Source organism: Coturnix japonica, chromosome 3 (assembly GCF_001577835.2).
Source record: "Coturnix japonica isolate 7356 chromosome 3, Coturnix japonica 2.1, whole genome shotgun sequence".
Lineage (NCBI taxonomy): Eukaryota > Metazoa > Chordata > Aves > Galliformes > Phasianidae > Coturnix > Coturnix japonica.
The window spans coordinates 46,503,510-46,527,767 of NC_029518.1; the positions used below are offsets into that span (position 1 = coordinate 46,503,510).

Consider the following 24,258-nt stretch of genomic DNA (forward strand, 5'->3'; position numbering starts at 1 on the left):
TCTTTACTCTTGAGGAATAACATTTTTCCCACCAGTGCATTCTTCTAAAGTTAACATTTCATTTTAGAAGAAAATTGTGCCCATTTTACAAAGCCTGACAACCTGAAAGCTAACACAGTAAGAAACACTTCTTACCTTCTGTAAGCTGTGAAAAGTTTTCAGATTATACTGTCATTTTAGAGCCTGCTGCCACATTGCTGAATAGCAGCATTATTTGAGACATACAGTGGAAGAACCCAGAATGAAAAATTCTATACTCATTTCCTTTCTGCTCTGAGTCTGATTTGAAGAAGAGAATCTTACCGTATAAAAACCAAAACATAAAACTGGTAAATCTGAATGTCCTTTATGGTGAGCTACCATAAATTTGAAATAGAAACTTCCTTGTTGCCTTGCATGTTAAAATAGAAGGGCATACAGTATTTCCTGGATAAAAGCTGAAATTTCCTACCCTGATTTTTACTGGAGTTCTATGGCTTCCTAAGTGTGAATTAAAATTACTGATAATGCTGATGGACAGTAAAGTAGATTTGTTATTACTGCAGTTGGTAGAGGAGTAGCATTGGTTTTCTCTGCTGTTTGAGTCTATGAAATCATCTGTCTGCCGACGTTACAAAATCATACTAGCTGCAATATGACTTGCCTACTGCCCTCACTACACCCTCCTCCAAAAAAAAAAAAATCTTTGACAAAGTATATTTATTGAAAAAAGTTAATTCTCTTAAACACCTGAATACATGGCAAGTGATGTTTTGAGAAAGGTGGTTGCCATTACAGGACCAGTTTGTGCTTCCACTGCATATTCAAAATCTGCAGGACATGTCAGAATATTCTCCTGACAGCCTCTTAATATTAGTAAAACAAATTCAGCCTTGACTTTACTAGGATTTGTAATACAACTGAATCTGACTGAAGTAATTTCAAAGCAGTGTCTTGTTTCTAAGCGAAGAAGGTAATATTATCTGACTGTAGAAAGGACTACTGCAAGACAGTTGCAATATCAGGAAGTAAAGAAAAAAACTTTACGGGAGGCTATTTATTTAATTAAAGTGAATATCCATTCACTGGAAAGAACAGCAATGGCTCATGGAACTGTTGGATCACACTCTCTTGGCTTCATGTTCCTTTTCTCCTGGCTCTCCTCCAGTATTGCCAAGTTTCAGCTGGAGGGAGATACAGAGCCTGTCATATTTTCCAGGCTAATGTGCAAGATGAATGGTGGCAATGCTTTTAAAATCGTTGGCAGTGGAATGCTACTATGCTGCATCTTTCATGGTGTCAAGTGCCAGCGTTCACCATCACAGTGTGGGGGCATGTACAAGTGGCTGGTGCTGTAGCACCCATGTGGTACTTCTAGAGTCTTGTTTAGAAGTGTTCGACTAGAATTAAGGTGTTGTTTCCTTTAGAGCAGTACTGTCTCCTGTTCAAAGTAAGGAAAGGCAAAGGAGGAAAAGAGTGATTGACTAGATGATTTTGACGCGCCTACTGCAGTCAATAAGCAAGTTTAGGATTTTACTATACAAAAGTATGTTTCCCTTCATCTATTTGGCTCCTTTCCTAAAGCTTTATATCAGTCTTTCTCTCTTGTGTTTAATTCTAAGCCACTCCATCTTCCAGTGCAGGGCAAATCACTTCACCCTGTGCAAGTGGGAGGGTCTGCCATCAGAGGTAACAGCTTCTCTCTGCTGTCCGATCAGGGGCCTTAGACGGTGTGTGGTCCATCCACACATGGCACACAGCCCAGCTTTCAGTTGCAAAAAGAGGATATGGTGAGAAGTTACGTGTTCCAGCTTGTGTAGGAGCCTCAGTGCTTTCTCTGTCCCTAGAAAAAAGAAGAAAAGGTTGTCAAGATAGCCTGAGCTTTTGTTAGCTGTCATCAGAATAGCAGCAAGAGAAAGGGTTCAGGCCTGCACTTTTGCTCTTTCCACTTCTTTCACTTTTCTTGATGGTACTTCAGTTCTGATTGCTGTGAATCCCATTTTTGCTCAGGTCACAATGCACATTCTCTTCCCAAGGCAAGATATGTGAAATGACCATCTTCTGTTGTCTTTTAAGTGAGGAGAGTGTTACCTACTCCTGAACATTTTTGACTCAGGCAGCTGATTCACGGTTCTCAAAGAGCAGTGCCACCAATGTCCTTGTACTGTAGGCACTCTTAATCATCTTTCTCTAGGCCAGCAATGATGTGAACAGACAGTAAAGCATCACCATTTATGACTCTCTAAATTGGGTACCACTCCCCAGTGTACTAGATTTTTGTACTTCATGTATTAGGCTATCTTTGTGCTATTGCTGTTCCGTTGAAACACTTCTAGGTCTTCTAGCCCTTTTTAGGGTAGAAAGAAAGAGCGTTGATCAGTTGGTTTTAGTTTATGCTGTGTGGGACAAACTTATTTTCAATTTTGCTTAAATTACTGCTTGCAAAGCACTTTGAGATAAGTGGATGAGAAGCACTATGTGAGAGATACCTGTTATTAAAATGAAATGAGGCAACATCAGAAACTTGCCTTCTGGGATCCAAAGTTCAAATTGGTTAAAGAAACATGAGAATGGGGAGTTTGGGCCCTTTTAATTAAAAAGCTGAATTTTCAGTATATGGACAGAATGTACTGTTTGTGCCTGAACTAGTAGCCTTCATTCCTGACTGTTGTGTGATAGCTTTAGTTTGTTTGACATCTTCTCTTTTTCAATGTTGTGAGTTTCTTACTTTCTTCTCCCTCCCCTTCCCACCCTTCCCCCAACTCTTGTTTCTTTTTGCCATGCAGAAATCAAGTTCCACTACCACAACTGGAGAGAAGATCACAAAAGTCTATGAACTTGGAAATGAACCAGAGCGCAAGATGTGGGTAGACCGGTATCTGACATTCATGGAGGAGAGGGGCACGCCTGTGGCTAGTCTGCCAGCTGTGGGCAAGAAGCCTTTGGACCTGTTCAGGCTGTACGTCTGCGTCAAAGAGATTGGAGGTTTAGCGCAGGTGAGAGGTGCCTCACAGCAAATTTTCGGAGAAGTCAGATCACCATTTTCTAGAATATTTCCTGCTGGTTAGACAATAGCTTTTACAGCCCTGAAAACAGAATTAAGTAGAGTTTGATCATATTTGTGCTTTTATATTTGTCTGAAGTTCATCTTGGGCTGCATGATTGCTCTAAAAGTCTGCAGTTTGAAAGAAAATCGATCATTGGTGTGGACAGTTCATTGTTGTTGCAGGTTCAGTGTATTCCAGTAATGCTGCTAAGAGAAGGGGAAAGGAAAAGGCCATTGCATCAAATTCACATGTAGAAAGAAGATGATAGAGCTTTAAGGAAATAGCTGGAAGAAAAGAGATTTAGAAACCAACCTTCCCAGATAGATGTACTGCCTCTGGGGCAAATCATTTCATTTCTCCAGGGGAGTGGTAGACTGATTCTTGAAAATGTAGTCCTTCATCCCAAATCTTTTATTTTCATTAGTCTCTATACAGTGCACTTGTGTCTTAGACACAGACTGTGCTTTTCCTGTCTTTGGAAAACACAGGATACTTTGGTTTACAGTACAAATATAATCATTACAAAGAAAAGATGAATTTCTTAGTTGGGAAGAAGGGGAACGAAAGTAGGAAGAGCTGAGAATAAAAAAGTGCTACATTAGAATAGAGAATGTACAGTATCTGTGACCTTGTTCTCCCTGAGCACACTTGCTATGCCACAGATGGAAGAAGATTTCGTTTGTGGTTCTCACCAGTTAACTGGAACTTTAGCAAAGGAATGCGTGGAAATGACATACATAGGGTTCTGTATGACTGACCTCCACAGAGCAAAACATTGTTTCCTTGTCTGGCAATATCAAAAGTTAGTGAATTTTTGGTATCTGCAAATTTAGGTTTTGTATTTGATATTAGCTCTCCTTTCCTAATGCTTACAAAGACAAAGCATCCTTTTCATCTACAGGGTCAGTCTGGCCAGGTGCTAGAAGCTACTGTGAAATGCTGAGATCTTTGTTTTCTGTGAATTCAAGAGCATTTCTGCATATACAATGCTTTGCAAGTCTGTGGCTTAAAAATAGGGTTATAGATAGATATCTATGCAGTATTTAATATTTAAATATATATCATTTTACAATAATTAGAAAATATTATCTCAAAAATATAGCAAGTCAAATTAGCTCCTTAGAAAATGAGCACATTTTAATGATCTATCTGGTTAGCTCAAGAAAGAAACTTCCAACATTAATTAATACCATTATTACTGCTGTTATTAATAGTACGCTTCACAACACAGGACTTGACTGCTGAATTAAATCACTGACCCAAGTCCAGAAATGTTAGCTATTCCTGTTATTAGAGGAAGGCAGAGAAACCTAATACACTTCACCTCGCCTGTTGTTAAATGCTATATATGGGCAAGAGATGGTATCCTGACATTTTTAGTGATCAGCTCATGCCCCCCAGCATCATAAAGATTTGATTACTTTTAGCTGAGAAACTTTATTACAGGTAAATCGTATCATGCAGCTGCTCTGCCTCATACAGCCTGATTGTGCCCACAGCATGACTCTTAGAATGAAAAATAAAGCAGGGGGGACAAATGGGGTGTTCTAGAGAGTTGTTAGTGTTTGCTTATTACATGGAAATTTGTTTTATTTTGGGGCACTGAGTGTTAATTTGCAATGACAGACATAATATGCTTTGCCAAAGAGTAGGTGCTGTTCACTTAGACTGGTTTTTGAAGGATCTCAAGTTACAAAATTGTGTGCTACGGAACTGATAAGAATTGACACTGAAAGTAAGGTCTCCTGGTTTTGCTGGTATGCCCACATGAATGATCACTACGTTTATCTGTTTGGGCCTACTGTGAGGCAGAGTGCTTTGCTTGACGAGATTTATTTAAATGCTTCTGAGTGACACTCTCCTAAAAAGTTGTTACTCCAGCTGCTACGCTGCACATCTCCTGATTCTGCCCAGAGAGTGACAGGGAACGTCGCTGTGCAGCAGCAGTACATGCTCTCCAAATACGTGCTTTTGATGGGGTCCCAACATGAGCAGACCAGCTGCTGGCAGCCTTCTTTTAAATGGCAATGCAGTGGGCATTTAGGCTTGTATATTTCTGTTTGCATTATGCAGTGTGTTCATTATGGTACCACTTAGCTGTACGTCAGTAGGCACAAAGGGCTGTCTAGCTGGATTTCAAGCCTTGGCAGGGGCAATTTATGGAAAATATCTTCTTTAACTCTTGGGTTCTTGCGGGATCTACCAGAGAAATAAAAACACTTTGCGTAACCATGCCAATCTGCCTGCTATTTAATCCTCAGAAGTCTGGCAGCAGTACTGATGTTATTAAACACAGAGAGAAATTTAAGAAATATTTCTTTTGCTAGCAGAAGGGCATAGGAACTGTATAACTAATGATAATCTTTGTGGCTAGTGAAGTTAAGTTGGAATCATAAAATCTCAGGCCTCAGGACAAGTACAAAGCATCATGGCACGCAAGAATCAGGATTCTTCCTCAACAAAGGCCCAGATGCTCAAAGCCCATTTATGTCAGTGTTCCCTCCCATCCTTGGACCATACCTAACAATTGCACAACTGGTCGAATGAACTTCAGAGCATCAAATGGTACAGCAAAAACAATACCCTGTCTGATGCAGGTGCATGAGCCAGTGGCATCATCCAGGATGATAAAAGAACTAGGCTGTTACTACAGATCAGCTGTATTTGAGGAACTCAGGGAGAGGATCTTTGGATATTCTCAGCCTTGCATTGCAAACAAGACTCACAGCAGAGTTGTGCAGTCAGCACTGCAGTACAGGGTGTTGCTGGACTAGCCCTGTGTGTTTGAAGTCTGCCAAAATTAATTAAAGGGCCTCGCTCCACTCTGCATCTCATCTAGCCAAAGGATCATTGATCTGTCCCTGCAAGACGCTGTGAAGTGAAAGGACTCAAACCAGGAATTATAGGCTAAACTGTCTGACAGCTGGTAGCTATTCTGGAGAAAAAAATATTTTTCATATCAGTGCTCAAACGCTTAAATTGCAGAATAATGCTGTTATTGCTTTTTAAATTAGTTTTCAGAAGCTGCTTTTTAATTAGAATGGGGTGGGTGTGGGTGGGTGTCAGAGTGAGAGTGAGTGTGCATTTGCTTGGAGATAAATTGCTAACTGAAGAGCAGAGGCCCTGGAAGAGTGCAAAGCATTTAAAAGATGCACCATGCAGAAGACTTTGTACAAGCAAAGCTTTTTATGTAGCTATCAGCAGGTTCCTTAATGGTTTTATAACTGTAAATGCTGTCTATGCATTACTGCATGTGGGCGTAATGAGCATTAGTTAGAAGAGGAAAATAAAAAAAGTAAACCAAGATGTTAAGTACTTTTTTTTTAATTTTTTTTTCTGTCTCCTTACTTTTAAACAAACCACTTTGCTGCAAACCAATGATTTTGCCATTTATTGTGCTAGGTTAATAAAAACAAGAAGTGGCGTGAGCTTGCAACAACATTGAACGTTGGCACTTCGAGCAGTGCAGCCAGCTCCCTGAAAAAACAGTATATTCAGTACTTGTTTGCCTTCGAGTGCAAGATCGAGAGAGGGGAGGAGCCCCCTCCAGAAGTGTTCAGCACTGGAGATACTAAGAAACAACCTAAGATTCAGCCGCCATCTCCTGGTAAGTGAAAAAAATGCAGCCTCTTACACAACCATTTTTTAAACGCAGATATTCACTAGGTTGCCGTTTATATCTTCAGAAGCGTGTCTTGCTAATATTAGACAGACTGTAAGAACAAATACATTGTTTTTAAACTTTATCTGGCTCCTAAACTGAGTCAGATCAGATATGTGACCCACAGTTATATATCTGATCGCTGCTCAAGATGTGTCTGCCAACATACCCTTTAAGGTTCAAAAGAGTTATGTTGTTTTAGTCAAAATGAAGGAATTCTCAAGGATGTGCTTGTGCTGTATGAGGTGAGGCAGCCAGCACTAGGATTGTCCACTTATCTAAAGATGAGATCCTCTTACCTGCACATCGATTACCACGACTCTGAAGCTGCATTTTCAGCGTGGCTGTTGTTCAGCACAACTTCAGTTGGAGGCAGGATGGCAGATGCTGGGCTAATGAGTGGATCTCAGATGGTTGCTCTGATGTGGCTTGTGTTGAATGTATGGCAGATGGAGAGAGCTGAGAGCGTGGTGTATCCCCACTGCCAGACATTGTAGTCTGGAGGCACACGCTCTTTCTTCTATTGTTGTTAATCCTGTATGCCAGATAAGTTGTTAGCATTACTGTTTTCATCTTCTCTGAAAAATCAAAACTGGAAGTGATTAATTTTGGCTGATCTTTTTACTTGTACGGTGTGATGTTTGGAACCACACAGTTTTCTTTCTAAATCAATTTAATTTAAGACTCAAAAGATTTGATAGCCATGAGTGATATTCAAGGAAAAATCTTCAGCAGCAACAAATTTAAGCACTTAAGAAAAGGTGTAGTAAGTATTATTCTATTACACTGACATCTGGACTGGATTTGCTGGTTATTGGACTTTTCTGAGCAACAGAATAATTCTGCTAATACTTACCTTCAGAAGTACTGTTAGGCAGATCACCTTGTGTTAATGCCAGGAGAACGTAATTCCTGGAATGTTTACAGCAGTTCCCTGTAGAAGGCAATAACAGAAAAGTATTTGATAACTTCTGTTATTTCACTGGTAGAAAATGGGAAGTTGAGAGTCAGGGACGCAGCAACCTCCCCAGGTGGTTTGCAGGCTTCATTTTGTACTACTGCTGGTGATAAGGGTTAGATCTTTTTCTGTATTTTTCAGCATAAGGATTTGGGAAAGTGTTTAGTTAAAATCTTCCTAGCTACATTTCCTTGTGTAAATCCATAAATAATTCCTCTCCCTCATTAACATTTAGGCTTATCAGGTACCCCAGTGCTGATTGCCTAATACATAAGTAGGTGACTTTGTAAAGTGAGTTTAGAAGATGGAGAAGTACACTCAGTAGAAGAAGTGAAACCTGTAGCCCAAATGTTTATCGGTCTGAAATGTGCATAGCATGTCTAGAATATTTCTCAGTGCAAAAATTAGAAGGTGTTGTGTTTCCCTGTCATTCCCGAAAAGACAATTGAGGCTGACAAAGGAGGGTGAGGAGAAAATTCATCTCTTTCTAAAACTGAGCAGCAGTACTGAAAATGAAAGGATGCTGTGCTTTGCTGTATCTGCCCTTGCCCATCCCCCTCCAGCACAGCTCCCAGCAGTTTGTTCAGGGACAATCACTGTGAATCAGCTGAAGTTTGAGTTAAAGAATCCTTATTTAACTACACAGACAGGAAACAAAGAAACAGAAATACCAGATGTAGCATTTTACTGAGTCCTTTGTATCAGGGCACTAGGGATGAAAATGACAAAGTCTGAGTTTAAATTTATCATAACATTGAAGGAAGCTGCCTATGAGGGGAACTGAAACTATTTTTCTAAAATAAAAACACAGCAGGACATAGAAACTAGTAGAGGAGGAAGCAAGCAAAGATCTCAAGATTTGTTTTGTTGGCTAGAAAAGAACTCGTGTCACTGAATGGACTGCACTTCTCTACAGAGAAAGGCTTTCCCAGTGTGTTTCAGCTTCAGTACATGAAATCCCGCTGAGGTATAGATGCTGCAGAGAGTACAGGCCTGTTCTCTCTAATACTCAGCTTTTTTTCTCGCTCCTTTTCCTTCAGTATATGCCAACATCAGCTGCACAAAAGAAGTAGAGTTGTGGATCTATTTTAGATAATCTGTTACTCTTTGGCATTCAGAGGAAAGAGGAGCCCAATACAACAAGAAACAGTAGCCTCAGAGGGTCCTTGCTGTAACCATTCACGTCTGTTGTGCAGCTAGCTCAGCGTAGGCAGAGCAGCTTTGAAGCTAAATCCATGTGCAGAGAGCCAGCGGCAGTGTTAGTGCTTTGGGCATTTTGGTTAAAAAAAAAAAGAAGGAGGGAGAATTGCCTCAGAGAGGGGCTGTTGTATTTTGTTAGTTGTACAGCTGATGCTACGAGATCTGGGTCATGAGAGTTTAAGAACCAGCTGATCTTCATAACGTTTTTGAAAATAAATATTTCAGATGCTCTGTGATGAGCAACCTTCTTGGTTCAGAGGAGAATCAAGTCCCCGCTTAGTGTAGGTGCTCAGGAAGGTACAAGCAGAAGCACAGGGTCAGAGCAAGTCGGTTCTTGTGGATGTCCCTCGTTCAAAGGGTGGCTGTGTGGCTGCCTCAACTACCCTTTGAATGTGGGGCATTAGAGTGGGCACGCTAGGAAACACAGTGTGACAACTGGAGCAAGCGGGTCCCAGTGGGAGGACCCTGCCCCCTCAGGGGAAAGATGTGATGTGCAAGTTGAACTTAGGGGACTGCAATGCAGTGGTCTGGGTTCATGTGTTAGTTCTTGTAGCACTATGGTTGGGATTTCCCATCACTACTGAGAGCTGCAGATGTACTGTAAATCTTTGGCTGCAGTTAGCTTAGTGTGTGTGACTCAAAAAATGCAGACTGAGGTATTTACCCTGTGCCAAAGGAGCAGGATGGGCACTGAGGCACAGCTGGGAGGGATGCTCCTGAGTAACACACAGCTGCCGGCCCTGATGTCAGCAGAGACTGAGTCACAATAGACCTGGAGAACATGTGCCTGTTCTGGGAGGAGAGCAAGGGAGCGTTTCCTTGGCAGCAGAGAAACAAGACTTGGGGAGGGGACAGTGGGGGGGACGCGGCACTCCACAGCCGTTTGATGAACGCCTCTGTAACCAAACCCATCTGTCTTGGCTGACTGACTGAAGTGCTATTCTTAGCAGACAGGTGATGTCATGCAGCGACGAGGCCAGCCAGGGAATCCCCACGGAAGATGGATGGGTGAGGGCTTGGAGGAGGAGGGCAGGCAGAGGCACCCCGCTCCCGCCGGGGGTGGGGGGTGAGGGGGATTGGGCTACACCATAGCCAGTGCACCCAGCAGGCCAGAGTGGGGCACTGGGTTTGTGCCGTGTAAATTATCCTCCCAGCGTGGCAGCTGGCTGCTGGGCTGGAGAGTGTGAATGTGCTTAACCTTCAGTAACCTTTCCATTGTTTACTTTAGAGTATACATTTGTAGCTTCTGGCAAAAGGTAGGGATATCCTAGAGAGCATGTCAGGCCTCATATTAATGGCATTTCAAGAGGTTGCTGGGTTGTGGTTTTTTTTTCTTTTTTTCCTAGAGGAAAAAAATTGCTGGCAAGAAAACGCTTCTTTTAATGGTTTTTGGTTTGGTTTTTTTGTTTGGTTTTTTTTTTCTGTGTCTTTTTGTTCTGGTAAATAAAGGGTATTTCCTGAAAGCAGCTTTGCAGGCTTTGCAAGAAAAAGGCCAAGCAGTGCTGTGATTCTGCCATTGAGTGAGCTGAGTGTAGGACTTCACTTCTCACTGATGGCCTCTGTTTGTGCCACAGTCTTCAGTCAGACTCAGACTCCGTGTTGTTTTTTTTTCTTGGTCTTCATTACAACTGTATATGAGGTCTTTAAAATAATTAACCAACCTTTGCAGTAGCCACTGAAGAAAAAAAGGAGTGTGATTCCCATTCTACTAGGATGTAGATGAGCTACTCAGTGGCCTATGAGCATATGACATATATATATATTTGTCCTCACTTTGGCTCTTCGTGGTGGCTGATGACCTAATCCAGAGATTAGCAGTCCCTTCTCCATAGTATTGTGCCTGACCCAACAGAGGCCTACAGCAAAGTACGTTAACTAAACAGTACCAGAAACTTTGCACCTTTTATAAATAGTATTTGCCTTCAATTTTTCATATGTTTAAAAGCAGTCATTTAGAAAAGAGTCAAGGTGGAAGGGAACAGCTATAACTACCGCCCAGCAGATAGAAAGGTAGCTTGCCGGTTCCCAGTTGGATATCTTCTTATTGTTCTTAAAACTTTCCTTGTAAAAAAGGCATCTAAAAATCACGTTTTTATTTGTAGGAAAGATTCTGTATATTCACACAGCTCATAAATAGTGAGGAATATTTTACTTGTTTTATTTAGATTTACTTTAGATATGAATTAATTTCTTTGCTGAGGTAGAATAGGGAAGAACTTAATTGCTGCTTAAAAGCCAATCATCAGAGAAATGTGCAGGGAGATGCAATATCATTTTTTTACAGCAAGTATATGGGTAGACTAAGATGTTTTCTTACATGGTTCTAATATAACAAGATGATGGTGTGTGACAACTCAGTAATGCTTTCAAGCTTTTTAGAAGTAATCCAGCATTGTGTTTAAAGTGCAGGAGACCTTAGGATACAAAAAGGCAGGAAAATGATCCTGTCTCACCCAGGGGTCAAAATACAAAAGGCTCATTTTATGTGAACGTGATGATTTTCTTTATTGTTTTACATGTATGTTTTATTACTGCACTAAAGCCCTCAGTCAAATGTAGCTTTAGCTGTTACACATGTTGTTGTAACTGTGTCAGTGCTAACAAAGAGCTTTTCTTGAACTCTTTTTGAACCTCATTACAATGTGAGTATAATCCAAACACACCTTAGAAAGTTAAGAACAGGAACAGTGTGGTCTACAAAATGTGCATTTTACATATGCTGTTGCTACTGAGACTGATTTCCAGATAGTGGAACATGTGTTACAGATATAAATGAAACACATAAAACGGGTGTTCTTCAGTTAAAAACAAGCTCTGCCTGTCAGGGTGATGTGTGTTCTAGGATTCTGAGGCAATTATAAACTACTCTCTCTTTCACATAGAGAAGATCAGCCCCTATGCTGCTTCCAGTTTTTCCTCTAACAGTAATTTCTAAAGTTTTGTTAATTGTTGGACAACAATAGTAAGGTACTTAAAAATGATAACACAAAGGTATCCTACAAGTTCTCTTCTACGAGTAAGAATTCCTGTTTCAGGCACCAAAGCAGACAAGGGCAAACTGATGCAAAGCTTAGGCAATGTTACCGATGCCCATCTACCACCTTCTAAATCAGAAAAATGCCACATCATATGTCAGAAGACCTTTTCAGTATTCGTATGGAAATAGAAACTGCACTGTCTACTTTAAAAGACTATTCTGAATGTAATTTATCATTAGCTTACATGATATATTCATTTAATGTCCTTATTACTGCTCAGTCTCTTTAGAGTAGAACATTACATGCTTCTCTCCATTCATCGTCACATCAAAAATGTAGCTATTTTCAGCTTGGGATATTCTATGATTCTATTCGCCATGGTTAAGGAGGACAGTAGTGCAGGTACTCTATTGCTGTCTGAGATCTCAACATAAAAATTTTTGCAGAACTGACCTGCTCTTGTTACACATGCTCTACAGTCATCCTAACTGCATTTTGTTAAGTTGTCCATTGCTATTATTACAGTGTTATGCTTTCTTCTTAACCCAGATGGCCTAAATTTCTTGAGTTCGGTCTTTTGCCACATTGTCTCAAAGATGGCATAGTGTTGCGTTGTGCCCCTAACCATTAGCCACGTTTCATCTCAGAAACGTCTTCCTTTTAGTAGTAAATTAGATTATATTCTTATATTAATACAGTGGTTTAAATTTGTAGGAAAAGCTCCTGGCTGAAATTTGCTTTATAAATATCAGTATTGTGGCAGTGATTATATATATAAAGAAGCTGTGCCAAAGAACAGCTTTTCATTTACTCTGTTGTAAACTATAGACAATTAACTTTGTACCTCTGACCTCTGATTTAAATGATCCTTCATCTAGATGATTTCTATTTGTGTTGCTTCAGGCAGTGGTTTAAATTCATGATTCTAGGAAAGATGATGGCTATTACCTCACAGCATATCCTGATCTCAGAGGATTTTATGGAGGTTACAAAGTATTGAGATGCATGGTGTAAGCAGGCTCATGAGGGAAACAACCAGTTTCTCTCGCTGATTATTATTATTTCTGCAGTAATTTGGCTACTGCCTTCTAATATTTCCTTTTTCTCTAATCTTCCAGCTAATTCTGGTTCCTTGCAAGGCCCACAGACTCCGCAGTCTACTGGCAGTAATTCCATGACTGAAGTGCCAGGCGATCTGAAGCCTCCAACACCAGCATCAACACCTCACGGACAGATGACACCTATGCAGGGTGGCAGGTATGAAATGGGCTTTGCTTCATTTTCTCTTATGCTGTTGCTCTACAGCAGTTAAAGCCAGTCTTTCCCAACTATACAGGCACTCATCTGATTCTGTGGTGAGCCAACCCAGTCTTACAAGTGGCAGAAAATCATCTTTTTCTGGAGGGAAGAGAAGGAAGGGGAGGAAGGATTAGGAGCTACATTAGCAGAGAAGAATCAAACGAGCACTAGTGCAAGCTAGAGCGTGTGAATATGTGAAGATTGGGGTGGGAGGTTGAACCCAGTAGCAGCATGTTAGAATGCAGCCTTCCTTCTTGGGTGCACAGATTGAGAGTATTATCTCTATTATGTTAGTATTGTATGAGAGTATTATCTCTAATATGTTAGTATTACACTAACAGTGAGATAGTGGAGGATTCAGCTGGATGGACCAAGAGATCCCTTTCAGAAATGATATTAGGAAGGTAATCAAGTAGTTTAGTCTGTAGGGGGAGAGCAAGGGAAAGCTTGGTAAATTTGAAAGGTAATACATATGAAACTGATAAAAAGTAATGCTAATTTGACACAGCATATGAAGCTTATGTGTTTGTGAGGAACACAGCTTTGTGAAATTTCCTAAATGTTTAGATTTTTACATGGCTAATAGGAACATACACAGGTGAAAAACCCTGATTGTTAAGGTAAGTATCCAGATAAGCTTGGGAAAATGAAAGGGTGGATTTTTTAATGATCGTGAAAGTTGTTTGCTTCTTCCTCAGATGTATCCTGTGCCGATCACTGACAAATGCAGCAGTGTTTTATAGTCTGGTCTATTTTCACAGCTCTTATGAATACACGATGATGTTAATGCCTCCTTTTTCTCATCTGCTAGAAACAGCGCAGTTAGCGTGCATGATCCCTTTTCTGATGTAAGTGATTCAGCATTCCCGAAGCGAAACTCCATGACGCCAAATGCACCATACCAGCAGGGAATAAACATGCCAGATATGATGGGGAGGATGCCATACGAGCCGAATAAAGATCCTTTTGGTGGAATGAGAAAAGGTATTTTCTTTGTATCATCTTCTTCCCTACTGACATAGATGTTATCAGGACACCTTAGTCATCAGAATGAGCTGTACATGTAGCTGATTCTGCTGTTGACAAAGTGGTGTTCTTGTAGCAAAAAGGGAGATGCAGTGCAATTGTTTCATTCTACCCTGGTCATATTTTCCCGTCTCAGGGTCATGCTGTGTATTTTAGGCTTAACTGTGTCCTAAAACTGCTTCTAGGAGCAAATTTCAGGAACAATGGCATAAATTCTAGGGATAGATTTTATGCAATGCAGTATGCTTTATGAATATGGGTAGCAACTCTGCATGTCAGATGCTGAACTTCGATGTTAGAAGATGAAGCTGTGAAGAAACAGGCCTGACTGTGGAAGAGCTGAACAGTGTGTGCAACTGAGCAAGTCTCCTAATGCTCTCTGTCTTAATTTACATATTTTTCAACATAGGAAAGCTTAACTCTGTTCTCATTTGGACACCCCCTGACAAAAGGTTTAAAACACACCATTTGTAGAAAGCAAAAACCAAATCTAATGTCAGGCCTGACTCGTGTCCCTTGGGGCAATTAACTTACAGATATTTATGTGGATACTGTAAATTGTGCTTAAAGTGAATCAATCTTGTATACCATGTATGTAGGAAAGGGTGAAGTCAGAACTTAAGCAGGACTCACAGTGGCTGCAAGGAGGAGAGCAGATGAAGGCGGTGAAATTGAGAAGTGGAAATTGAAAGAGAGCAAAAGGGAGAAACAGGAAGAAGTCCAGAAATCAAAGGAAGAAGAAAACAGACCAGATGAGACCAGACCAGATTAGAGTAGACTAAACTAGAATAGACTTATAACAGTTCGTTTGGAAGGGACCTACCAAGGTCAAGCTGCCTCATATGTGTTGCAGTGAGGAGATAGTTTAAGACAGCCAGCTATTCTGATACAATTATTTGAAATCTTTCCTTTAAATCATGTTACCTGGATTGTAGTCACTAGTACAACACGTTTGGAAAAAGAGGAAGGTCCTCTCTGTCTTAGATTCATTTTAATTATTGCATCCACATGAGATTAAGTGTGTTTATTGCACTTTGTCGTATGTATCATATTTACCTTAAGTCAAAAAAGAAATGTCTGTCTGTTTAGTATCTACAAGTAAGGACTAAAGAATAGAGTCACTTTCTGTCTGCTTGGAGAACTATGTGAAATATAGTATTGTATGTGCCTTTTCTTGGACCTTTCAAATATGCCCATCCTGCTCAAGAAGCTACCTTAGGATACAGTAACCTTTCTGTAAGCAAGTCTATATAGAGAGAGTGCTTTATGGGAAAAAGAAGAGCCTGATTCCTGCGGATTTATAATCCAATCCAAACTATGAGACTTAAGTTTATCCGTTTTGTAAGGTTTATGTTTGAATTCATATTTAGCATTCTTGGGGGTGAAAAGAGCAAGAGCAAGTTCATCTTCAGCTATAAAGACCTCAGGGAAGAAGCTGCCTCAGTGCCTGATGAGCTTGGTTTGGTATGATAAGATTATTCTCTTCACTTGCAGCTCCTATATATTATTATAACCATCATCGTGGTAGTGGTAGTACTTCATGAGTTTTCATCAGGCCCTGGAGAGCTTGTCAGACACAGCTAATTCTCCTTGGCAGTGTTAGAGATCTGAACATTATTTTAAAATATATCATTTAATAGAAAGATATCTTCAAACACCCAGAATAATATATTTAATTTCCTTTGCTGTTGCAGTGCCTGGAAGCAATGAGCCTTTCATGACCCCTGGACAAATGCCTAACAGTGGAATACAGGATATGTATAACCAGAGTCCATCTGGAGCAATGTCCAACATGAGCATGAGCCAGCGACAGCAGTTCTCTTATGGAAGTGGCTATGACAGGAGGTGAGCTTTTCTTCAGGAAAAAGCAATGACTGTTAGTGAAAACCATCATCTCCCTTCTCATTTTCCCATCTCACATTGTAGAGAACATGGCAGCCTGTATTTCCTACAGCATCGTACTGAGTCACTGGGAGTTAAACCATTAGTAATGACTGCATCTAGCTGTTCACAGGAATTAGTAAGGAGGAATTGTTAAACCTTCTAAGTCACTCAAGCTGCAGCAGATCAGCAAGTGGGTGTGTTTGACAGCTGCCTGCAGCTGGCTGCTGTGCTGGGCTTTGATGGCAGCAAGTAGCACTTGAGTCTTCTTGCAGTGTTTTCACCTAAACAGTTGTTGGTGGGCTTTTTCTGGAAAACAAAATGCACAGCCTATGTTTGGTTTGTGGTCTGTTAGTGAATTATCTTTGGAGAGTCTGGAGTCTGTTGTCTGAGCTGTAGGGGCACTAGTATTTCAGTGTGTCTGTCAGGACCCTCAGAAGTTTGCCTTCCGTGAAGTAAGCAGAAATAAATTTGGTTCTCTTTGTTTATCCTGGGAAAGCCTTTGGAATTAAAAAGGAAAAAAAAAAAAAAAAAAGGAATAGTGAAACATCTGACAACTGAACACTATTATAGCAAGCAGAGACGATGGAGAATGTTTGAATTATATTAAGTATTTGAGTAGTTTTTGCATCTCTGGCAATATTCCCACTTTTACTTTCATTAGCTTGTGTACTCTAGCTTCCCTTTTTTTTTCCTGGTGGCAGCCAAAGTTATGCAGTGTGAGTCTTTTAAGTGCAGCAGTGGAGCAGAGTTTTTTCTCATAGTCCGAAGCAGTAGGTGTGTGGAGTGACACAACTGTAACGTTGCTCAACAGGTCATATGCTGGGAAGTCTGATTGAAGTGGAAGATGATAAGTCAAGAGAATGTTTTCTTTAAGGGATATGTTTTGTTGCCAATTTTGGAGAATAAGTACTTTTTACGGAATGGGGTTTCCTTTGTCATTTTTTAGGTCGGATCATGGGCTGGGTCCTGAAGGCAGTATGGGACCACCTGGTCAAAGCAACATGGTGCCTTCAAACAGTGACCCAAGCATGTACTCTCCTAATCGTTACCCTGGCCAGCAAAGGTGAACATTGATTTCTCTGTTTGTAACATCTTCAATAACCAGCTAATGAGTGCTAGCAGACTCTGTGAGGTCACATAGAATATGCGACCTCTTGGTGTTGCTTATGCTTTGCCTGCTCTTACTTAGGTTTTTACCATTGGTTCAGTTTCTGGAGAGTAACAGAGGCCTGGGAAAATTGGTTGACTTTGTGTAGCTATAGAATCACAGGTGTTAGAAAAGGAGCATGCATACTACCTTGTGCATCTCCTTGCCAATGCTGAACTGAATGTACAGGCCAGAGTTCTTCAGTGTAGCACTGAATGACACCCATTCTGAAGCTTCCATAGTTTCTCTTGGGTTATTGTTATCCTGTTCCTAACCAAACTAACATTTAGAAAGTGTTTCCTTTTATATATGTATATAAAATATATACTTTGCCCAGTTTCATCTAACTGCACATCCAATCTTGGATGAGTGTAAGCAATTCCTGTCAGGTGTGTGGTCTGTTTAACTGTTGTTAGGTATTTTCTCTCCATCTACATCAACATTTTAGGAGATACTGAAAAACTGTTGCTTTCACTCTCATCTCTGCTCTTGGAAAAGCCATGTCTCATCAGTTCATTTAACATATCAGGTTCCCTAATCCTATTTTGTTTCTCAGACTCTCTGTGGTATATTATTTCCATTATTATACTCAAATTGATAAGTTCTTACTGGTTATGTACAGTGTGTAATTACTGGTCTGCAAGACAGCATTAATGTTATAGTCTTAAGACTTTCCAAGTACTTCATTTCCGCAAACGAATTTTTATTGAGATGTGCTAAAAATGCTGAAGTTGCACTGCAGTGCCCCTCAGAGGTTATAAGGGGCCGCAGGTAAGTTTCCAAGAACAGCTCAGCTCTGCCTCTTGTGTATGCCTCATTATGTAGCTTTAGTTAAAAAATTACATGAATCTTAGCAAAATTGTAAAAGCACTGCTTTTACTCGGTAAAGATGTGTTTAAATGCTACGTATTATAGTGTATCACAGTTTAGAATCTTAGAATTTCTCTTCAAATTAGCAGTTAGGCATTGATTGTGTACTTAACATATACGCCTATACATTTATTACATTCTTAGTCCAGAAAGTAGTCTTCTTGTAAACCTACACTGTAAAAAAAATAGAATCTTGACATGCTCAGCCTTTGAACTATATACATCAGGAATTTATCCTGCTATGACTGGTTCCTAGTGTCACTGCAGCTGCCTTTCTTACCTCTTTGCTGACCGTACACTATTCCCATTCCTAATACTACTCCTAAATCTCTCCACTGCATCTTTATTGCTTCTCTTTCCTTTATCTGCTTTGCCTTCTTCCTTCTCTTGGTGGTCTCTGGACCCTCCCACACCATGTCTTCACCTTGATTCCAGATGGCGAGTATCTTCAAGGTGCAAGATTGTGAGAGCAGCGTCCTTTCACTGTTGTCTTAGAAACTCCAGCAGCTCTAAGTGTTGATTTGAATGCTTTATTTTAGGCACGAACCATATGGGCAGCAGTATCCAGGACAAGGACCTCCCTCAGGACAGCCACCATATGGAGGACATCAACCTGGAATGTATCCACAGCAGCAGGTAGGAGAAAGGAAAACAGCCATATTCATAGTTGGTTTTTTTTTTAATAAATGCCACTCAGAAATTCTTTATACACTCAAAACTTTGTTGATGAGATATATGTCTTGTAGCACAGAGGAGCACTGTAATTTGGGTCAGAATCACAGCCCATAAGGATAAGCAGCATATATGCTTCTATTGGAGATTATGTTCATTACACCTGGAAGGGCATATATTTTAACAGAAGTTCTAGAAGTGTTGTGGCTTTGAATGTGTATCAAATGAATGTCTCAAGCTTATAATCAGCACAGGGGGAAAATATAATTAAAAGGCTAGTAAATGGTGCTGCCTCACTTTCAGAGGCGAATTGGAAAATACTGCTTGACTGGCAAATGGTCTCAAATTATGTCACATAGCCAGGTGAACCCGACAGAAAATCAGAACAGTGTAAAACAAGCAGTACTCACAGTTATTTAGAATGCTGTGGTGGGTCACCTGAGTTACTTATCTTTAATACATTACAAATACATGATAAAAATTTTTTAATGTTAATAATATTTTAAACATTTGTACTTTTCAGTCTCTGTTTATAAAATCTTTGTAAATACAGATGATACTAATAATTAAGGTTTCTGTTAGACGTATCCTTACTGCTTTGTGGGTAAAATAACATCTTGTAAGTTAATGACAAAATTCCACTTGCTTCAACAAGGTTGTAGTTTCATTCTGCATGTTATGAAGTCAGTTCTAGTCACACAATAATTGAAGTTAACTTCCAAAATAGAAGGCATTTCCTTGTGATATAATTACAAAAATACACCCGTTTTCAGCTATTTACAGATAGTTGTTTTCTGTTGGGGATAGCATTCCACTTCTCTGAGACAGTGGTCAGCTGCTGGAACGGGCTGCCCAGGGAGGTGGTGGGATCACTTCCCCTGGAGGTGCTCAAGAAACGTTTAGTTGTCGTACTGAGGGCTATGGTGTAGTGGGAAATATTGGTGACAGGAGGATGGTTGGACTGGATGATCTTAGGGCCCTTTTCCAACCTCGATGATGCTATGATTCACTAGGAAATTCAGACTTGAAAAAAAAAAGAAAAAAATGGAGATCTTAGGTTACACTGTACTAAAAATGTGTACAAAGTTTGATTTCATGCTGAATCATAGGATTTCTGAGATAGTGTAATCAAGAAACTGCTTTGTTGTTCTTCATGATGAACATATATGTCAAGGTGATTTAGTGGGGAAATAGAGAAGATTCATTATAGAAGAGTTTGTGATATTCCATGCTAAAATATGTAGGTTGTATGTGAACTACATATTCATTAAAGCAAGGAGGCAACTGGAATTTGTGAAAATATACATTGTGCCCTGTCTCTGTTGTTGTTTATATGCTTAGGTGTGAAGAGCATATAATGGCTCTTGAATGCATAATGCATTCAAGTATGAATGCAAAATAACATAGAAGAGTGAATCCTGGCCTTGTCCCCCTCTCCCCCCTCCACCCCTCTCAAAGAGGGGGCACCCACTCCCAGAGCATTCCCCTTTTCCATTTTCCACCTAGCTAAAGACCAGGTTGCCCTGACCATATGCTTTCAGTTTCCTAGGTTTCACCCTGTAGTGGTTCAGGAATGTGAAAAATAACCCTTTCGGAGTTTTATCCATAGTCTGAAGGCTAGGGAATGACTGCAAAGGAGGTGCTTTGTGCATGAACCCCTGGGGCTAATAAAGCACTTTGAGCCAGGTTTTTCAATTCTTGTATGAATGCTTACAGGCCACGAGTTATTACGCAGCAGGTTACCAGTGTTAGTGTGCTTTTGTCTTCTGTAAGGTCTCACAACTCCCCTTTCCCAGTGGGGAGAAACACATTGTGCAGCCTTGGACACTTGCTGAACCCTTACACAGGAGTGGGAATTGAGGTGCATCACTGTCCTCAGTACTTGGTTGCCATTAAGCGTCTAGCCACTGCATAGACGAGAACTCTGAACTGCCTTGAGAAAGGCACATGCTTCATTCCCAGGTGTCTGCTTTAAGCATGTGGAATCCCTGTAGCAAAACAAGCACCTTCTTTTTAGGTGCGGCAACTACTGAGTCAGTTCTTAATGTATGAGTTGGCCCAAAGCGTGGAATTTACCACAGCAAGTAGTTTATGTAAGACTGAAAATAGGTTTTTCTTGAGTAGCCAGGCAGCTCTATAGCAGGTTAAAAATACATATACTTTCAAGCAATTCAGCAGTTGCAGTTTTATGTGCACCAAATTTGGAAGATGAGTTTATGAATCCCCGAGCCGTTTTAACTGACCCATATAGAATACATACAGAATTTTATCTATATGTAGATATAGATACCTTGGGAACCATAACTTTGAATTTAACACACATCATATATTCAGAAATTGCCAATTTAATTCAAATGTTTTTTGCTTGAGAGCATTCGGTGTAGTTTGAACTGTGCATCAGTCTCCCTGAGGATATAAGCACCCCTCAAACTTTACCACTTACTTTCTTCCTCAAAACACAACCCATCTTTTTTTGTCTTGCTGTCTTAAATTCAGACAAGCTTGTATGATTTATAAGCAGCTCAGCTCCCCTGACTATATAACAGCTTACCTCACACAGTGTTCCCCAATTGAGAAGGTGAAAAACAAGAAGGAAATGTTGCTTCATTCATTACTGATCAGCAGCGTAAGAACCTGCATGAGGCAGAATAGGACATTTCGATGTGAGCAGTTGCTACAATGATCTCACAATAAATTAAATGTGATTAGGATGGTTTGGGAAGGAGGGCTGGTAGCCCAAGCAGGACTGTGCTTCAGAAAATTATGCAAAGGCAGGGGAACGTTTTCTCCTACTAGTAAATATATTGTGTGTTTCTTATGCTCTGTCATAATATCCAGCATTCAGACATGCATGCTTGCAGCGTATCTTGATATTTTAAGAGTTTGTCCCTGGAAGAGATTAAATCATTGATTGGTTTTGACTTTTTTAAAGATTTGTCTTCTTAGCAGGCTAAGCATAAAAAAGGAATGAAAATATGTTGTTGGTGAGGAATGTTGCCTTTTCATGCATGTCTTAAGTGGCCAATGGAATTTCATCTGACAGACAGGATAGGAAAGGGAAAGGGGGGAAAGCAAGAGCAAGCATAAGAAAATTTAGCCCAGGGATAAGTTTCCTTTTAAAATTAAGTTACAAATGCAGCACAACAGAGGCTAAAACAGAAAGCCTCGATCACAGCGCTGTGTGTCTGACTGGAATCAGCACAAGCCCTCCAGAACTAGGAGCCTTCAGCTTTTTAGATGAGCTCACAGCCAATCTCTATTATTGTGTATGTAGTAAAAGTGACAAAGTTTATTTCTGATTTTTCTTTTCAGAACTATAAGCGACACATGGATGGCATGTATGGGCCTCCAGCCAAACGCCACGAAGGGGATATGTATAACATGCAGTATGGCAACCAGCAACAAGAAATGTATAACCAGTACAGCAATGCTTACTCTGGGCCTGATAGGAGGCCTATGCAGGGACAATATCCGTATCCGTATAACAGGGAGAGGATGCAGGGCCCAGGACAAATGCAGCAGCATGGAATACCTCCCCAGATGATTGGTGGCCCCATGCAGTCATCATCCTCCAGTGAAGGTCCTCAGCAGAACATGTGGCCAACACGAAACGATATGCCTTACCCTTACCAGAATAGGCAAGGTCCAGGAGGCCCTGCACAGGCCCCACCGTATCCAGGGATGAATCGCACTGATGATATGATGGTACCTGACCAGAGGATAAACCACGAGAGTCAGTGGCCTTCTCATGTCAACCAACGTCAGCCTTCTTATATGTCATCTTCAGCCTCCATGCAGCCTATCACTAGGCCTCCTCAGTCATCCTACCAGACACCACCCTCTATGCCAAATCACATCTCTAGAGCTCCAAGTCCAGCATCCTTCCAGCGCTCTTTGGAAAACCGTATGTCTCCAAGCAAGTCTCCTTTCCTACCCTCCATGAAGATGCAAAAGGTTATACCCACAGTTCCAGTGTCACAGGTCACAGGACCTCCACCCCAACCACCACCGATTAGGCGAGAAATTACCTTCCCCCCAGGCTCTGTAGAAGCATCGCAGCCAGTCTTAAAACCAAGGCGAAAGATTACCTCAAAAGATATTGGTAAGTACAGAAACAAAAGCGAAATGCTTTTGGGAGCAAGGTTGGGAGAAAGGATCTTTGGTTTTTGTTTTCCTTTACTTGTTAAGACTGCTTTGACAAGTAATTAACTTTGGTAGCTATTATGTGTTCACTAAAAATGCAATAGAATATGAATCAGTGAGGATGACAAATCTCATACCAGCAAGTTCAACACCATATGAAATCAGTTTTCTGTATGGAGACCTGAGTTCTCAAAAAGTGCAATATTACATTAAAAATAAAGCTTGTCTGGGCTTCCAAATGCTATTTGTTGAAAGATCCACCAGAATGTCTGTTAAATCACTGGTGCAGTGTTTAGGTGAGCAAAGATTTCCACATTCTTGTTCCATGGAAGCTCACAACAGAGCTATTGCTCTGTGCCCTTACAGTGTCTGCCTAAGTAAGGCGGAATGGCCCGTTTTTTCATGCCATATTATTTGCCACTTCTGTTTCTCTCCAAATTCTTTCCTAAGTATCTTCTTATCTTGAATTCCTGTTATATTTCACATGTTCCAGTTCCCATACCTCAGGTTCCCATATTCATGACAGAATATTCTACTTGCATTTATGTATTGTTTGTTATAGCCAGCTTCTTAAAAGTTTGTAAGATGATTTCTTCAGCAGGGTCAAGAAGAATGGCCCCATTAAAATGCTCTCCAGAATTAGCACTAAGTAAGAGAGAAAAACATAACGGAGCTAAGTGGTGAAACCAGGGTCTTAAGCAGTGTTTCAGTAATTATTCAGTAACTATTTCCTATATATTTTGCATCCTCAGAACATCACAGTTTATTCTTTCAAAACATCGCAAGTCTTCAACTCTCATAGGTTGCACTAATACTGTTTTATGCTTATCTTTTCTTTCTCCAGTAACTCCTGAGGCCTGGAGAGTGATGATGTCTCTTAAATCTGGTCTTTTGGCTGAAAGTACCTGGGCGCTAGACACTATTAATATTCTTCTATATGATGATAGCACTGTCGCTACTTTCAACCTCTCTCAGGTAGGTGGGAAAGCAGAGTACCTCTAAGCTTTCCAAGGAAAGAAAACACTAAGAAAATAGATATGAAAATGCTGAAGTCTCTTAAAATATGTTAACGTAAGTCAGAATATTGCAAAACTTCAATTTGTAATTTGATAACAGTGAGTAACAAAATGTACTTAAGGGTGGAATTGGGGAAATAATAAGCTTAAAAGGAGAGCAGCTTTTGTGGAAAGGAATACATAGGAATGTAAGAGTGTTAACACTGGCAGAAGACTAATGTGTAAATTCACATTTGTTGTTGAACAAGGATAATCCCAGAAAATAGCATTGTTAGTAATTTCACATAAAAAACATTCCAAAAAAGTCATTGCAGAATGATGTTAGATTTGAGACTGTCTTTCAGTTGCTATTTGTCTTATTCACTAGTCCTTATACTC

At 40.3% G+C, this 24,258-nt stretch overlaps 1 protein-coding gene and 1 long non-coding RNA gene across 10 annotated transcripts in view; one reads left to right on the forward strand and one right to left on the reverse strand.

The window, feature by feature from the left end:
• Positions 1–24,258, forward strand: part of ARID1B (AT-rich interaction domain 1B) — a 310,448-nt gene that overhangs the window by 281,422 nt on the left and 4,768 nt on the right. For 5 of the 9 annotated variants that reach the window (XM_015858267.2, XM_015858262.2, XM_015858265.2 and 2 more), the window contains 9 exons: positions 2,766–2,975; positions 6,429–6,633; positions 12,942–13,080; positions 13,934–14,106; positions 15,843–15,993; positions 16,979–17,095; positions 18,589–18,685; positions 22,034–22,823; positions 23,709–23,839. In XM_015858267.2, coding sequence (XP_015713753.1) covers positions 2,766–2,975; positions 6,429–6,633; positions 12,942–13,080; positions 13,934–14,106; positions 15,843–15,993; positions 16,979–17,095; positions 18,589–18,685; positions 22,034–22,823; positions 23,709–23,839 — 2,013 coding nt within the window. The remainder of the gene's footprint in view (positions 1–2,765; positions 2,976–6,428; positions 6,634–12,941; positions 13,081–13,933; positions 14,107–15,842; positions 15,994–16,978; positions 17,096–18,588; positions 18,686–22,033; positions 22,824–23,708; positions 23,840–24,258) is intronic. The other 4 variants (XM_015858269.2, XM_015858266.2, XM_032443856.1 and 1 more) reach the window with 1 other exon arrangement.
• On the reverse strand, positions 1,541–9,614 carry LOC107311611. Its single transcript, XR_001554164.2, has 4 exons — positions 9,510–9,614; positions 7,544–7,621; positions 6,987–7,222; positions 1,541–1,822 (listed from the first exon to the last, which is right to left on the reverse strand). It is a non-coding gene; the product is annotated as an uncharacterized LOC107311611 (long non-coding RNA).